Genomic DNA, 17,469 nt, shown 5'->3' on the forward strand with positions numbered 1-17,469 from the left:
GATGTATTTTTATAATGACTACGATCGTGATTGATCGCATTACAGCTTTTATGTACACTGAGAGTTTATGCACCGGAGACAAATTCCTTGTGTGTCCAATCATACTTGGCCAATAAAGAGTTCTATTGTTGCTTGCAAATGTCTCATCACGATCACCATTTTTATCCTTAGCTCTTACGCAAGGAGAACCTGGATTTGAAGTTGACGCCCTACAAAGTGTTGGCTACAAGTACAAAACATGGTAAGAGGGTTTCTTCTTCCATCTACATCTTCTCCCTGTTTCCCCTACTATAGGTCCATGATGGCGAACCTATGGCACGCGTGCTACAGGTGGCACGTGGAGCTATAACTCTAGGCATGCGAGCATTGCCCTAGCTCAGCTCCAGTGTGCATGCGCGCGCCAGCCAACATATTTTCAGGCCTTCCGGGCCCACTGGAATTCGGGAAATGGGCCGTTTCTGGCTTCTGGAGGGCCTCCGGGTGGAGGGGAGATCATTTTCACCCTCCCCAGGCTCCTAGAAAGGCTCTGGAGCCTGGGGAGGGTGAAAAACGGGCCTACCGGTCCCACCAGAAGTCGGGAAACAGGCCGTTTCTGGCCTCTGGAGGGCCTCCGGGTGGGGGGGAGGCCATTTTCACCCTCCCCAGGCTCCTAGAAAGGCTCTGGAGCCTGGGGAGGGCAAAAAAACAGGCCTACTGGGCCCACAGTGCCATCACGTGCCAAAAGCAGGGTCATGCAGGGAGGTCACGCGTGCATGTATGGGGGGGCGGAGCATATTGAATTATGGGTGTGGGCACACACGCACGCGACCCCTCACGCTCCCGTCGCTTTTGGCACGTGACGACAAAAAGGTTAGCCATCACTGCTATAGGTAGTCCTTGATTTAGGACCACAAAGGAGTCTTTCCATCACGGTCATAAATTGTAACACAGACGCTTTGCAGCAGTCATGAAGTAAACACTCCGGTTCTTAAGTAAACACCCCGGTTGTTAAGCAGACGCCGAGGTCGTAAAGCAAACCCTGCCGTCATTAAGCGAAGCAATGGTTCAGTCAGTGTAGACGTGGTTTTGTCAAAAAGAATGGCTGGTTTTTAGCAGAACCGTTGTAAAACGAGGTCGCGTGACCACAGGATACCACGAATGGGCATGAACGCAGGCATGTTGCCAAACCACCAAAGTTCGGGTCTTGTGAATGCTGAAGGGGAAGGGCGAACGTCGTAACTTTGAATCTGAGTCGTAAGTAGAGGACTTCTATCGTTTGAAAGTTCTCGTTCTCACCGAAGCCATTCCTCTTGGAACATGGAAAACGATATGATCCTCTTTCAAACATCTACGTACCTTCTTCTTTATCTGCTCTTTGCTTTCTCCAGATAGGTAGTCCTTGACTTACAACAGTTCTTTTAGTGACTGTTCAGAGTTACAATGGCACTGAAAAAAAGTGACTTATGACCGCTTTTCACACTTATGACCGTTGCAGCAGTCCCATGGTCACCTGATCAGAATTCAGCTGCCGGGCAACTGGCTCATAGTTATGACGGTTTCAGTTTCTTGGGTTTGGGTGATCCCCTTTTGCGATTCTGACCTTCCCAGTTGGGGAAGCCAAATTCACTTAACAACCACATGATTCACTTAACAACCACACAATTCACTTAACAATCACACAATTCACTTAACAACCGCATGATTTACTTAACAACCACACAATTCACTTAACAAATGCATGAGTCACTTAACAACCACATGATTCACTTAACATAGTTACACAATTCACTAAACAACTGCATGATTCACTTAACAATCACACAATTCACTTAACAACCGCATGATTTACTTAACAACCACACAGTTCACTTAACAAATGCATGAGTCACTTAACAACCACATGATTCACTTAACATAGTTACACAATTCACTAAACAACTGCATGATTCACTTAACAATCACACAATTCACTTAACAACCGCATGATTTACTTAACAACCACACAGTTCACTTAACAAATGCATGAGTCACTTAACAACCACATGATTCACTTAACATAGTTACACAATTCACTAAACAACTGCATGATTCACTTAACAATCACACAATTCACTTAACAACCGCATGATTTACTTAACAACCACACAATTCACTTAACAAATGCATGAGTCACTTAACAACCACATGATTCACTTAACATAGTTACACAAGTCACTAAACAACTGCATGATTTACTTAACAACCACACAATTCACTTAACAAATGCATGAGTCATTTAACAAGCACACAATTCACTTAACAACCACATGATTCACTTAACAACCATATGATTTACTTAACAACCACACAATTCACTTAACAAATGCATGTTTCACTTAACAACCACACAATTCACTTAACAACCACATGATTCACTTAATATTCTCAGTGTGCCCAGAGAGAGGAATACCTACCTCTACCTAGGATCGAACTCACAGCCTCCTGATTGTGAGGCGAGAGCTCCACCTCTAGGCCACCGCACCACTCACCTTCTGTCACTAAATGAATGGTTGTCAATGGAGTATTGTTCTCTTCTCACCTTGCAAAAGAATATGTTTCTATTACTCTCCCTTGAATACGAGCCTGAAATGCAATAAGGGGCAAAACTTGAGGTTCTTCTGAGCTGTGAGAATCCTGTTTTTCTTTCTGCTTCTCCAGGTTTCATGCAGTTCATCCAGTCGGTACCGGTGGCGGAAGTCCTCGCTACTGAAGAAAGCATCCAGGTGGGTCTTCTGACTTAACCAGGGTTGGAGATGATGGAGGTTGAACCCTGGTGGCGCAGTGGTTAGAATACAGTATTGCGGGCTAACTCTGCCGACTGCCAGCAGTTCGATCCTTTTTCCCAGCTAATTTTCAATACTGTAATCCTATACTCCATTTCTAGACGTGTACTTTTTTTGTCCACTAGGTGGCAGCAATACACCAACCTTGGTCACTCTCAGAAAGCTAAGCAGGGTCAGGCTGGGTTGTTATTTGGATGGGGGCCACCAGGTGATATCTATGATGTGGGATAGATTGGGAAACTGAGAACTACCCCAAAATAAGTTTTTGGCCAAGCTATTCCTTATAATGGTATGGATGGGTTTACAATATCACCAGAGGTCAACCTGCCCTTAGAAGAAATTTCATTTTTTCCACTTTTTAAATCTTTTCTATTGCTCCCACTGAATTCACTTCTCCAGAAAACTCATGCTTCGGGTTAACCCCATCCTTAGTCAAAGCAGTGATTTCCGTAGGGATGGGCGTGATGGGATTTGTAGTCCTGCACACCCCAGAGATCATCAAAGGGGGTGGGAAAGGGGCAGTGGTGAAATGTAAAATTTGTTACTACCAATTCTGTGGGCGTGGCTTGGAGGGGTAATATGACTGAGTGGGCGTGGCCAATTTTTTTTTTTTTTTACTTTTACTTTTTTCTACAAACTCTTCGGCTGAGGTTGTAAAAAAAAAATGCTTTTAAAGCCTCTGACGATCCCAGCTGACTTACCTGATTGGCAGAGGCTTTCTTTTTTTTTTTTTAAAGCCTCTGACGATCCCAGCTGAGTTGCCTGATCGGTAGAGGCTTTTTTTCTTTTAAAACATTTTTTTCTACAACCTCTTCAGCCGAAGAGGTTGTAGAAAAAATGCTTTTAAAAGCCTCTGACGATCCCAGCTGAGCCGCGCGATCATCAGAGCCTTTTTTTTCTTTTACTTTTAAAAGCATTTTTTCAGCCAAAGAGGTTGTAGAAAAAATGCTTTTAAAAGCCTCTGACGATCCCAGCTGAGCCGCACGATCATCAGAGCCTTTTTTTTTTACTTTTAAAAGCATTTTTTCAGCCAAAGAGGTTGTAGAAAAACTGCTTTTAAAAGCCTCTGATGATCCCAGCTGAGCCGCGTGATCATCAGAGGCTTTTTTTTTTTTTTTACTTTTAAAAGCATTTTTTCAGCCGAAGAGGTTGTAGAAAAAATGCTTTTAAAAATTAAAAAAAAAGCCTCTGATGATTGTGTGGCTCAGCTGGGCAATTGGGGGGGGGGCAGGGATTTTTGCTATCGGTTCTCCGAACCACCCGCCTCCATCGTACCGGATCAGGCGATCCGGTCCGAACCGGGATCATTTCACCCCTGGAAAGGGGTGATCTAATAGGTCACTGATACCGAAGTTTTTAAGTTTTGTTCCCCCAAAATTGTCTTTCTATGCTCAGATAACCCATATTAGTTGTATTCATGAAACAGAATGTGTCAGTTCTAAGAACAAAATTGTGGGAGCTACTTTTTAAAACCAAATGGTTGTTAAGTTATAATGCAGAAGCTTCTTATTGATTTGCTAGTATACCACATTTGTTATTTTTACAAAGAACACAAGGCAGTGAATATATTCAAGACACTCTCCTTCTCCTATTTTCTCCACAACAACAACAACCCTGTGAGGTAGGTTGGGCTGAGAGAGAGTGACTGGCCCAAAGTCATCCAGCCAGCTTTCATACTTAAGGCAGGGTTAGAACTCCCAAGTCTCCTGGAGACTGGCCCAAGATCACCCAGCTGGCTTTCATGCCTAAAATGGGATTAGAACTCCCAGTCTCCTGGTGATTGGCTCAAAGTCACCCAGTTGGCTTTCATGTCTAAGGCAGAACTAGAACTCACAGTCTCCTGGTGATTGGCTCAAAGTCACCCAGTTGGCTTTCATGCCTAAGGTAGGACTAGAACTCACAGTCTCCTGGTGATTGGCTTAAAGTCACCCAGTTGGCTCTCATGTCTAAGGCAGAACTAGAACTCACAGTCTCCTGGTGATTGGCTCAAAGTCACCCAGTTGGCTTTCATGTCTAAGGCAGAACTAGAACTCACAGTCTCCTGGTGATTGGCTCAAAGTCACCCAGTTGGCTTTCATGCCTAAGGTAGGACTAGAACTCACAGTCTCCTGGTGATTGGCTTAAAGTCACCCAGTTGGCTCTCATGTCTAAGGCAGAACTAGAACTCACAGTCTCCTGGTGATTGGCTCAAAGTCACCCAGTTGGCTTTCATGTCTAAGGCAGAACTAGAACTCACAGTTTCTGGTGATTGGCTCAAAGTCACCCAGTTGGCTTACATGCCTAAGGTAGGACTAGAACTCCCAGTCTCCTGGTAATTGGCCCAAAGTCACCCAGTTGGTTTACATGCCTAAGGTGGGATTAGAACTCTCAGTCTCCTGATGATTGGCTTAAAGTCACTCAGTTGGCTTTCATATCTAAGGTGGAACTAGAACTCACAGTCTTGTGGTGATTAACTCAAAGTCACCCAGCTGGCTTTCATATCTAAGGTGGAACTAGAACTCACAGTCTTGTGGTGATTAACTCAAAGTCACCCAGCTGGCTTTCATGCCTAAGGCAGGACTAGAACTAACAACCTCTTGGTGATTGGCCCAAATTCACCCAACCAGATTTCATGCCTAAAGCAGGACTAGAACTCACAGTCTCCCGCTTTCTAACCTGGCACCTTAACCAATAGATCAAACTGGCTCCAGACTTGTCTATTTTATCTTTACTTTACTGTATTTTGGGCTGACTCAAAGCTGGATTTGCAACTGTGAGCCTCTTTCCCCGTCTCGTCATTTAAGAAAAAAATGCCATTAATGTATGTTTTGCCATTCACTTCTTGTATCTTAATTCAGCATTGCTTTGAATTGCTAATGCTATTTAAATTTTGCAATCCAGGCTCAGAAGGGAATATATCCGCATTTGGAAGCATTTAACCTTCCCTGTAATTATGCAGTTTCTGCACCTGAAATTTGATGGGCTCCTTTAAAAAGTCCCAGTGTGTCTCTTAAAAACTCTGATTTTAAATCTTTCCATTGCATTATGTTGGTTGCAAGCTAAACACTACACTATAATACTTCTTTTTTTTTAAAAAAAAAAAAAGTTTTATTTTCTTCTAATACAAACATTTCATCATTCATTAAACAGTGTTTCGTCTGGGTACAAATTTTTTGTGTCACAACAGTTAAAGCTTACCACTATATTCATTATTTATACCTACTCTTATTTTAATACTAATACTTAATACTTAACGTATCTATTGTTGTAACATATCTATTGTTGTAACATTTCTCTTCTTAACTTATTTAACTTTATTATACCTTGCTTTCATATTTGTTCTCTAACCATTCATAAAATAAATCCCATATATTATAGTAATCAGATTCTTCCTTTCCTTTAATTGCAAGTGTTAATCTATTCATTTCTGCACATTCCAATATTTTCTTAACCACATTTTCATCCGTAGGAATCTCTTCACCTTTCCAATTCTGTGCAAATACAATTCTGGCTGCAGTTATTACATGAATAATCAAATATACTTAAGGGAATATATTCAGTTGGCCTGACTGGTCATTGCTTAATTTGATAGTCTATGGAAATTCTCAGTCATCCAGGTCATGGTTGTCCCAAAAATGCTTTTTCAACTGGACTTTCTTTTTTTTTTTCCTTTGAAGTCATTTTGCTTCTCACCTAAGAAGCTTCTTCAGCTCTGACTGGATGGCAGTGATGGAAGGATTTATATTCCTTGCAGACAGCTGGTCATTTGCATCCTTTTAGAGGGTCATTGAGCCCACTTGGAGGTTTATATGTGTCCTCAGAGTGCTCATTTGCACTACTCAGGTGACCCTGAGGACTGTTCTGTCCCCATCTCACACACGCACCCCCACAGACAGGCAACAGTTAAAGAACTCAGCCGACAACAGTTTATCCGGTATCAGAATTGGCAGCAACCCATTGGCTGGCTGCCAGGTATTCTTTACTCACGAGGGGGGAGTTTCTCCCTTCGTTCGGGAACAAAGCCAATACACAATAATCAACAAAGTCCAGTAAATACAAAGAAGGTCATCCGATATCCATTTTTTGCTTGTCACAGAGCTGAACCGGCCACCACACCCTCTTTTATACCCTGCGGGGTGTGGTCCAGTGACTCAGCCTAATCCCTGGCACGCCTCTTCCTCTGCTACGCGCGCTTATCTCTGCGACACTGTCGAGGGTCCAGCCAAGACTCATCATCATCATCATCATCATTACTGTCCACCTGCAGCTGCGTGGAAGTGCTTGGCCCCGGCCCTATCTCTTGCCCTTCAGAGGACACCGGAGGCATTGCCAGAGAGGAGGGTCCTGGAGAGGGAGGCCTTGCCAACTCCTCTCCTTCACTCTCGGAGTCCTCTCCTGCTGATAACACAGGCTCGGTGATCGGAGCCACAACAAGGACACAGAAAAACCTCCAGGTGGCCTCAACGACTCTGCAAGGAATACAAATCCTTCCATTCCCCACCATCCAGTCAGAGTTGAAGAAGCTTTTTGGATGAGAAGCAAAACGTCTTCAAATTAAAACCAGAAAGTCCAGTTGCCTCTTGAAAAAAAAGCACCTTTGGGACAACCATGACCTGAGAATCTCCATAGACATCTTAAAATATACCTCCCCTAGTGCTTTACAGCATTCTCTGGATGGTTTACGAAGTCCGCGTATTGCCCCCAAAACGGGTGAAAAACCAGCAGGTTCTAACAGGTTCTGGAGAACCGGTAGCGGAAATTTTGAACTTTCTTAAGGCAGTGGGAGCTATAAAGCTCTTCCAAAGAGGGGAGAAGGGAACTAATGATCCTCTGGGCAATGACGTTGACCCTCTGTAGTGCTGTCCTATCTGCCACTGTGCAAACCAGACACAATCAATCAATCAATCAATAGAACTGCAACATTAAGACAAGGTGATGAGTTTTCTCCATGATCCTTTTATCATCTTGGGCAGGGGTCTGCAACCTTAAACACTCAAAGAACCATTTGGACCTGTTTCCCACACACAAGAAAACACCAGGAGCCACAAAAACCCTTCCCGTGCCTGACTATTTCTTGAGCGGCCACAAAACTAGCATATATAACTATGAAAAAGAAACAACCTATTTAATTATACATATGATAACAGCAGCACGAATACTATACGCGCAAGACTGGAAGAGTAGTGATATACCAACACCAGATAAAGTAATCAATAAAATTATGGAATGTGCGGAATTAGATAGACTCACAAAGGAATTACAAAATAGGGAAGAACATGACTTTTACTTAGTATGGGAAAAATGGTATAGTTGGTTGAAAGATAGGAAAGAGATGAAGCAATAGGAAGTAAATAAAATGACCAAATATAATATGATGGAAACAAAGAACAGACATAGGTCAACAAAGATCAATATTAGATAGACAAAAGGGAATGACCAAATAAGGAAGAGTCAGAATACAAAGAGAAATGTATATTATAGTTGAGATAAACTGGACATGTATTGAAATGGATGTTTATATGTTTTTATGTTTTGTACGTTTCATTGTTCTGTTTAGTTTGTACTTATAAATAAAAATTGGAGAAGAAAAAAAAAACTAGCATATGTAATTAAATTAAACGTTTTGTTTTCTTCTGAAACTTCTTTTCTTGGATTTATCCATGGTTGGCCTACTGGAGGTTGAAAAGCCCAATAAATCGTGTGCCGGTGGGTGTTGCACCAGGGCGGATTTGATTTAAATCGAGTTGATTTAAGTCACAATTTAAATCATGATTTGAATCACTGGTAAAAAGGCTTGATTTAAATCAACTCGATTTAAATCATAATTTTTAAAGAGCAACTGTCATCTCTGCTACTCCTTTGACCCGCTGTTGACTCACCGATAGTCCCAGTGTTGCAGAATATACAGCCTCATGCTACATAACTAAGCTCCATTCATGCTGAATAAACTAAATTATTTATGTATCTTAAATAGAAAACTATCTTACGATAGATTTTTACTCCAAAAGTTTTTTTATTAAAGTAAATTCAATAAAAATCAAAAAAATCCGATTTAAATCAAAAAAATCCGATTTAAATCAAAAAAATCTGATTTTTTTTTTATTTTTTTAAAAAAATCATTGATTTTTATCACCCTGTGTTGCACATTGGCAGTTGCGACACATATTTTGAATGACAGGGAGCCGCAGCAGAGGGGTGAAAGAGCCACATGTGGCTCCAGAGCTGCAGGTTGCTGATCCCTGATCTTTGGGATTCATTTTGTGCTGGGCCAAAAAATTCAGGTAGTCCTTGCTTTACAACCATTCTCATACGGCTCATCTCACAACCACATTGCTTAGCGACGGATGTCCCAGCCCCAATTGTGGTTCTAAGTCAAGGGTCACCTAGTAAATCTTCCATCTTGTTTTTGTAGAACTTCTTCCGGAAATATGCGCCGAGTGAAAATGGGCCCCATGGCATCAGTGCGGAAGTTATGGACACCTACGTGAAAAGCTGCGGTAAGCATTGGGGCACAGTTCCATGGGTCTGTCTGCAGTTCAGAAGACAGGCAAGTAACTCCCTGTATTTCAAGTAGGGGTTTCCTAAAAACTCTGCTCTGCAAAACTTATGGAGAGATTGAGAATCCTTAGAAGCTGTGGGAGATAATTTTTATTTTTTAATTTGATTTATATGCCGCCCTTCTCCACAGACTCAGGGCAGCTTACAATGCGCTAAGCAATAGCCTTCGTCCTTTTGTATATTTATACAAAGTCAGCTTATTGCCCCCACAAACTGGGTCCTCAATTTACCTACCTTAGAAAGGATGGAAGGCTGAGTCAACCTTGAGCCTGGCGAGATTCGAACCTGCAGTAATTGCAGGCAGCTGGTCTTAATAACAGGGTGCTTTAGATCACTGTACTACCAAGGCTCTAATAGAATAAAAGAGTTGGGACAGGGGTGAATTGCTCCCGGTTCGGACCGGATTGGCTGATCCAGTAGCGATGTGTTGTGGCCCGCCAGCGGCCTGCGCGGATTGTGGCTGATCCCGACGAGGAGGCTGGTGTGGTGTCGCGCAAACAGCCTGTGCAGCCGGCACTCGAGTCAGACAGCGAGGAGGCTGAAGAAGATGTGGTGCCAGAGGCAGAGATTCAGCCAGGGCCTTCAGAACCTCCAGAGGCTCCTTCAAGTGAAGAGAGTGAAGTGGAGGAGTCTCTTCTAAATGCACGAACATGCAGGCAGGCAGGCAGCCAAAAGGCAGGAGTGGTTACTCAGGAGGAGGTCTCCTCGAATGTAAGGCTTGGGGCTAATTGGCCACTCCCTTAGCCTATTTAAGTTTGCACACAGCTGGCAAACGTTGCAGGAAACAACGCATGTTCGTCCGGTCGCTCGCTGAGCATTTGAGAGTGAAGTTTCCTTGCAAACCTGGTTTCTGGGCTAATTGCCAACTCTTGTAAGCCTTTATCTAATCTTTGGAATTCCTGGCAGGCTGTTAAGGACATTTTTAGTAATAGCCTGCATTTGAAAAAAGACCTTGTTTGTAGTTAAACGGAGTTGTTCAGAGTTTTGTGTGTGCTACATTTCTTGGGTTCCGTAGTTGGGGCAGAACACGATGGCGGCGGGTGGTTCGGAGAACCGGAAGCAAGAATCCCTGCCCCCACCTCTCCCGCCCATGTCCACCCAATCACCTGGTCGCCCGCTTGCCGCTGAGGCCCGCTTCCCAGCTGAGGCGCGCGATCGTCAGAGCCTTTTTTTTTTTTTTACTTTTAAAAGCATTTTTTTTACAACCTATTCGTCCAAAGACCAGCCCCGGAAACCGGAAGAGCAACGGGCAACGATTGGCATGCCCGGAGAGATGGCTGTGTGTGTGCCACTTCCGGCACGCGTGCCATATGTTCACCATCACTGGGTTACCACATGGTGAAAGAGGAACTGTTGCAATTACCTGTCTCTCTTCTTCTTTTGATACTAAAATGGAAGAGAGAATTCATCTTAATGGCTACATCTGCCCAGGTTTATTCATTCATTCATTCATTCATTCATTCATTCATTCATTCATTCATTCATTCATTTATTTATTTATTTATTTATTTATTTATTTACTGGTTCGATTTATATGCCGCCCTTCTCCGGAGACTCAGGGCAGCTTACAATGCGTTAAGCAATAGCCTTCATACTTTTGTATATACCTGCTTAGTAGGGCTTTCGCCCCCCCTCTTAAGCGGTGTTCTTTTTTATACAAAGTCAGCTTATTGCCCCCACAATCCAGGTCCTCATTTTACCTGCCTCAGAAGGATGGAAGGCTGAATCAACCTTGAGCCTGGTGAGATTTGAACTCGCAGTAATTGCAGGCAGCTGGTGCTATTTAATAGCACTTTAGTCTGCTGCGTCACCAAGGTTAGAGAGGCCATTGGTTGAATATTACAGGATATTTAAAATCTCTGTGTCAACTGTCCAGCTGCTCATTGGGGAATTCATCAGTATTCTAAATATGGCTTTACTTTAATGGGTTGATTACTAATAGCCTTTTTCCAGAAATGATAAATTACCGTATTTTTTGGAGTACAAGTCACACCTTTTACCCCCAAAAAAGGGGAGGAAATTTGGGCACGTCTTATACACCGAATGTAGCCCTGCCCACCCACTGGCCCCCACCCTATGTCCTCTGCTTCCCAGCAATTTACTTCCTTGCAGCAAGCAGCAAGAAAAAACAGCCTATTTCAGCTTCAGCACAGCCTAATTAGCACAAGTTGATTGTCCCTTGGATTGGCCTCCTGACTCTCAGCTGTTTCAGGCTGCAGATATTGCCATTGCCTATTGCTGTGCGGGCCTCTGCTGCTTGCTGCAAGGAGCTAAATTGCTGGGAGCAGATTTTTCTTTTCTTGTGCTAATCAAGCTATGCTGAAAACAAAAATGAAAGTAAAGCAGGCTATTTGCTGTTTGCTGCAAAGAGGCAAAATTGCTGGGAGGCAGAGGCAGATTTCTTTTTCTTATTTTCCTCACCAAAAAAGGAAAATGTGTTTTATAGTCCGGAGCGCCTTATACTCCAAAAAGTAGTGATTTTGCTCAAGGAGTAGTGGAAAGAGTTTTGAGAAACAACTTGTATGAAGTCTTGGGCTAGAAATTATGGAATTTGGAATGTTCAGTACACTCCGAGTTTGGTCGTTTTCTTGCAGACGTTTCATTACCCAACTAAGTAATTTCATCAGTGCTAGTAAGGACCCCACAAGTTTTTGACAAAATAATCTAACTTGCTTCAGTTTGGTTTTGATCTTCAGGAGTTATAACATTTACAAAGAGCTATGCTAATTTTTTAAAAAGGGACGCGGTGGCTCAGTGGTTAAGACACTGAGTTTGTCGATCGAAAGGTCAGTTCGAATCCCTAGCGCCGCATAACGGGGTGAGCTCCCGTGACTTGTCCCAGCTTCAGCCAACCTAGCAGTTCGAAAGCACATAAAAAATGCAAGTAGAAAAATAGGGACCACCTTTGGTGGGAAGGAAACAGCGTTCCATGAGCGTTTGGTGTTTAGTCATGCTGTTCACATGACCACGGAGACATCTTTGGACAGCGCTGGCTCTTTGGCTTTGAAATGGAGATGAGCACCACCCCATAGAGTCAGGAAAGACTAGCACGTATGTGCGCGGGGAACCTTTACCTTTACCTATGCTAATTTTGTTTTGTTTTAATTTTCAGCTGGGTATTGTGTGATCACATATATACTTGGAGTTGGGGACAGGCATCTGGATAACCTTTTGCTCACCAAGACAGGTAAAGAATTCACTTTTTTGGGGAGGGGGGGAAATGTTGGGGCATCTTCCCTGTAGAAGAAAATCATGTCCTTTTGAAATTGTGTCTTTGCCTACAAATGCAAGTCTCGTTAAAGCAATGTTAAGACTGTTACGAAATTGCCTGAAACTATTGGAGCCACACAGCATAAAAAAAATATTGTGGGACTTTGCAAAGGAAGCAGAATTAACAAGGCATAACTTGTGGATTTAACCATCCCAACATCTTAACAAAACGGGACGGTTGTAGCGTTCAGCCAGCAAACATTTGCATGTCCATTTCCGTTTTGCTAAATGCTTTATTTGGTCACTGTTATTCATTTTATACGATTTCCCTGCCAACCCCGTAGTGTGATTTGGGGCAGGGACAAAACACACAGAAAAGATGAAATTGCAATCAAAGGATGAAATTGATAAATAAGATGTCATCCCACCCCCGTTGGAGTCTGAATCTGTGGGGGAAGATGAGCTGGAAGAGGAGCCGACATGGATCGAGAGGGCGGCTCCATTGGCCTTGGAGAAAACTGGGGAAGGGCAGAGTCAGTATGGGGAGGGCTGTTTAGGATTCGAAAGGCCTGCAGACAGGGAGGAGCAGGAGAGACAGAACTCAGGCGAAGAGCAAAGATCATCCCCTCCTGATCCTAGAGCACGGAGAGAAGAGAGAAGGCGAGAACAACGCAAATCTATAGGTGAAAACAGTGTTGGACTTTTGAGTTGGGCTCTCCATAGCTCAGATCATCCTGGCTGTGTTCACGCACAATGCAAAACCGGACCAGTGACAAACTGAGGAGCTGCACTTCAAGACTATGTCAAAAACTTGGTTATCTGTCTGAAACAATGGAAGGATTGATACTCGGTGCATTTGGCGTGCACCGTGCATGTATTTGGCGTGCACAACGCATGCACAGTCAGCAAATCAATGGCAAACTGGGGAAGATTTCACCACTGGCATAAAGGACATAAAATACAGATCATTTTGTCATTTTGCTAGGCATCTGGACTCCCGGTAGACCAGACTTATAGATGTTAATAGGAAGGAATTGTACGACAAGAACTTAATAGAAAGGGAACTCGGCTAGGAGAAAAATCAGATTAATATCATAATTGAAGATCCGATGGAAAGGAAATAACCTCTTTATTCAGTCTTGACTAATATTATGGTCAATACTTAATTATCTACGGCTAATGCATGCTTATTAAACATGCGCTGTATTTGGAAGGCAGCAGAGTGTATAATAGCTACCGTTTGTCGGTACATCTTTAACAATCTTACAAACCCAGCGATATAATTAACAGATCTCGAAATTGTGTGTGTGTGTTTGTGTATGTGCGTCTGTCAAGTGCCAATTAGCTATCTTATTTTGTAAAGAAGAAATTAGGCAGATTGGAAATGGTGCCGGCGTTATTATAAATCTTTTTAGGAGGTTTATTTTCTTCGGCCCATCTGCCGATGTCTCAGAAACGTTGGCTTGGAGGACTTAACGGCGGTGATCCAATTGTCGCTGCAAATGTTTTTCGAACTGCTGACACCAGTTGCGCCAAACATGTGTTTAGCATCCTCTTTGCACAATGATTAAGTCTGCGTAACACAGTGAATCTGGTTCCTCCCTCCACCCGTTCACTGGTTTTGAAGAAGATGCTGGGCCATGAACAAATTCAAATTCAAATCTTTATTGTCAGTGCACAACATATGTACAGTGAGATTGGTTGAGCTCCCTCAGTGCACCTACCCTCCCCCCCAACACAATACAACTCACAGTGAAGAAAGAAAATCCCTAAATCATATTCACAAAACACCCAGTCCTATTGCACCAGTGTGAACATGTTACACATTGCGCCAGCCCTGCAGTCCATCGTACTACATAGTTACGACACTATTTCTCATTCAGGAGTCTGACAGTCCACAGATAAAAACTGTTCTTCAGCCTGTTTGTGCATGCACATACACAATACGCACCAAAAACCCGCTTAGCAAAGAAAAAGGAGGCTTGGGAAAGAAGAACCATATTATTAACTTAGGAGCTCTAGAGATTCACAACCGTGGCAAGAGAGGTCGTAAAAAGGGGCAAAACTGACTTTAACAAATGTCTCACTTAGTGTTGTGGCCCGCCAGCAGAGCTGGAGGCAGACTCGGACAATGAGGAGGTTGGGGAGAAACTTGGGCCAGTTCTGGAGCCCGGGGAAGGCTCTGATGGATGCTCGGCGTCGGACACAGAGATAGAGCTAGGGTCGTCCGACATTTCCCAGCCAGAGAGGCAGCTGCCTTTGGAGGCTGATATGAGTGAGGAGGAGGAACAGCTGGGGCCTGTTCCAGATGCGGGTATGCGCAGAGCAGATAGGAGAGGTGAATAACGGAGGACAATGAGCCAGCTCTGGAAACAAAACAACCGTGGACGCTGACTGGTCCCTCCCTGGCTGGGGAATAAATAGGAGGAAACGGGCGTGGTTTGGTTGTAGCAGACAACCGTTCGCATTTCTGGAAAGTTTGCTTCTTGTGTGTTTTGTGCGACAAAGACTGCCTTGCCAGAACTGAGGTTTGTTTATTTCTCTGTTTGAAGTGACTTACCGTATTTTTCGGAGTATAAGACGAACTTTAGTTTTTGGGGAGGAAAATAAGAAAAAAGCTGATTGGCGGGTGGATCGGCCTCCTGGAATACCCCCAATCAGCTGTTCCCAGAGGAGAATTTTAGCAACAGGTTCCTTGGTTGTGAGCTCTGTGCCTTGCTTTTTTTTTTTTTTTGCTTTTTTTTTCCTGCCTCTAAAACTTCTGAAACTCCGTTTCAGAAAAAACTTTCTTTTCTGCCTCTGAAAGCCTCCAAAACAGTTTCAGAAAAAAAGCGTCTGAAGCTCTGTTTGGAGGCTTCTTTTCTGAAGCTCTGTTTGGAGGCTTTTTTTCTGAAGCTCTGTTTGGAGGCTTCTTTTCTGAAGCTCTGTTTGGAGCCTTTTTTTCTGAAGCTCTGTTTGGGGGCTTCTTTTCTGATACTTTTTTCAGTCTCTGAAGCCTCCATTCAAGAAACTGGGTGGGACTACATTCGGAGAATAAGACGCACCCAGATTTTCACCCTCTTTTTGGGGGGAAAAAGGTGCGTCTTATACTCTGAAAAATACGGTAATTTGCAGCCTCCTGGCTGGGAGCTCACAGCCTTGCATTTATCATAAGGAACTGATAAGGACTATTGTTTCAGTTAACTCCTTGCAGGACTCTTGCCTGGACTTTCTGTTGGTGAATGCAGTTCATTCCCAAGACGTAAATAAAGAGGGGTTTTTTTGTTTGCGGGGAGCCTGTCTGCTGCTTCTGCAAAGGGTCAGAACACTTAACAACAGAGATTTTAGACTCAATTGTCATCCTAATTCGAGGATTACCTGTACAGGGATAAGCAGGACAAGGCTAAACTATATGAGTTATCGAATTCATCCTTTTATCTCCTATTGAGAACTTTCTTAAAAGCCCATCAGAGATATAATTTCTGCTGTGCGGGATCCAACTTCCTACACGGACATATTTCACCCCGCATTCATTTATCTAACAGAAATTCCCAGCATTCATTCCATACGGTTTGATTTAAAGATGAGATTTTATTTTTATTTTTAAAAGCAGAGTCCCACAAGAATCAAGTCTGTTGCACCATATGGAACTGCCTTGGGTTACTTTCGCTATCGCTCAAAAAAAAAAAAAAAATATCCGGTAAAGGATATTACTCACACAAAGCACAGCGCATAAAACAAAACTGTTCCGAACCAGCAGGCTTTGATCTATGTTGTAAAATCACACGAGTTCTTTAATTACGAACATTTAGAGAGATTCTTCTCACTGCTAATTTATGTTGAGCCCGTCCTCATGATGAGTAGAGATCCATGCTTTTTATATGGGGGGGGAAAAAAGAAGAAGGGAGACAACAGAATAAGTCCTGAGACTGTAATTATACTTCTCATCCAGCTCGGTACGGTGCGAATCAGAGCCGTTAATTAATCTTAGGGATATATTTGCATATGTAACTGGCACGGTAGATCTTGGGCACCGATACATTTCCAAAGCCATCAGATCAGCAAGAAGGACTGTCGCAGAAGAGGGGGAAAAACGGGTGAAATGCTCCCGGTTTGGACCGGATCACCCGATTTGGACCGGATCACCTGATCCGGTAGTGATGGAGGCGGGTGGTTCAGAGAACCGGTAGCAAAAATCCCTGCCCCACACCCCATTGCCCGGCTGAGCCGCGCAATCATCAGAGGCTTTTTTTTTTTTTAATTTGATTTATATGCCGCCCTTCTCCGGAGACTCAGGGTGGCTTACAGTGCGTTAAGCAATAGCCTTCATCCTTTTGTATATTTTATACAAAGTCAGCTTATTGCCCCCACAAACTGGGTTCTCATTTCACCTACCTTAGAAAGGATGGAAGGCTGAGTCAACCTTGAGCCTTGGAGAGATTCGAACCAGCAGTAATTGCAGGCAGCTGTGTTAATAACAGGGTGCACTAAACCACTGTACTATCAAGGCTCTTCAATTTTTAATTTTTAAAAGCATTTTTTCTACAACCTCTTTGGCCGAAAAAATGCTTTTAAAAGTAAAAGAAAAAAAAGGCTCTGATGATCGCGCGGCTCAGCTGGGATCGTCAGAGGCTTTTAAAAGCATTTTTTCTACAACCTTTTGGCCAAAGAGGTTATAGAAAAAATGTTTTTAAAAGGAAAAAAAAAAAAGTTGGCCATGCCCACTCAGTCATATTACCCCCCCACACACACCAAGCCACACCCACAGAACCGCTAGTAACAAATTTTACAGTTGCGTCCCTTTCTAGATCGGGACTCCCTACACACGGTCACTCATGCCCTCGTCACCTCTTGTCTGGACTATTGTAATGCTCTCTATATGGGGCTTCCCTTGAGGAGCACCCGGAGGCTCCAACTGGCGCAGAGTGCGGCCGCGCGGGTG

At 43.3% G+C, this 17,469-nt stretch overlaps 1 protein-coding gene across 1 annotated transcript in view; it reads left to right on the plus strand.

Moving 5' to 3' along the window:
• PIK3C3 (phosphatidylinositol 3-kinase catalytic subunit type 3) overlaps window positions 1–17,469 on the plus strand; it is a 123,293-nt gene that overhangs the window by 48,810 nt on the left and 57,014 nt on the right. The window contains exons 18-21 of the mRNA XM_087885502.1: window positions 172–241; window positions 2,677–2,741; window positions 9,193–9,277; window positions 12,451–12,525. Of these exons, the coding sequence (XP_087741628.1) occupies window positions 172–241; window positions 2,677–2,741; window positions 9,193–9,277; window positions 12,451–12,525 (295 nt within the window). The remainder of the gene's footprint in view (window positions 1–171; window positions 242–2,676; window positions 2,742–9,192; window positions 9,278–12,450; window positions 12,526–17,469) is intronic.

The sequence above is a fragment of the Pantherophis guttatus genome, chromosome 2, assembly GCF_059756535.1.
Source record: "Pantherophis guttatus breed Tessera chromosome 2, ASM5975653v1, whole genome shotgun sequence".
NCBI classification, from domain to species: Eukaryota; Metazoa; Chordata; class Lepidosauria; order Squamata; family Colubridae; genus Pantherophis; species Pantherophis guttatus.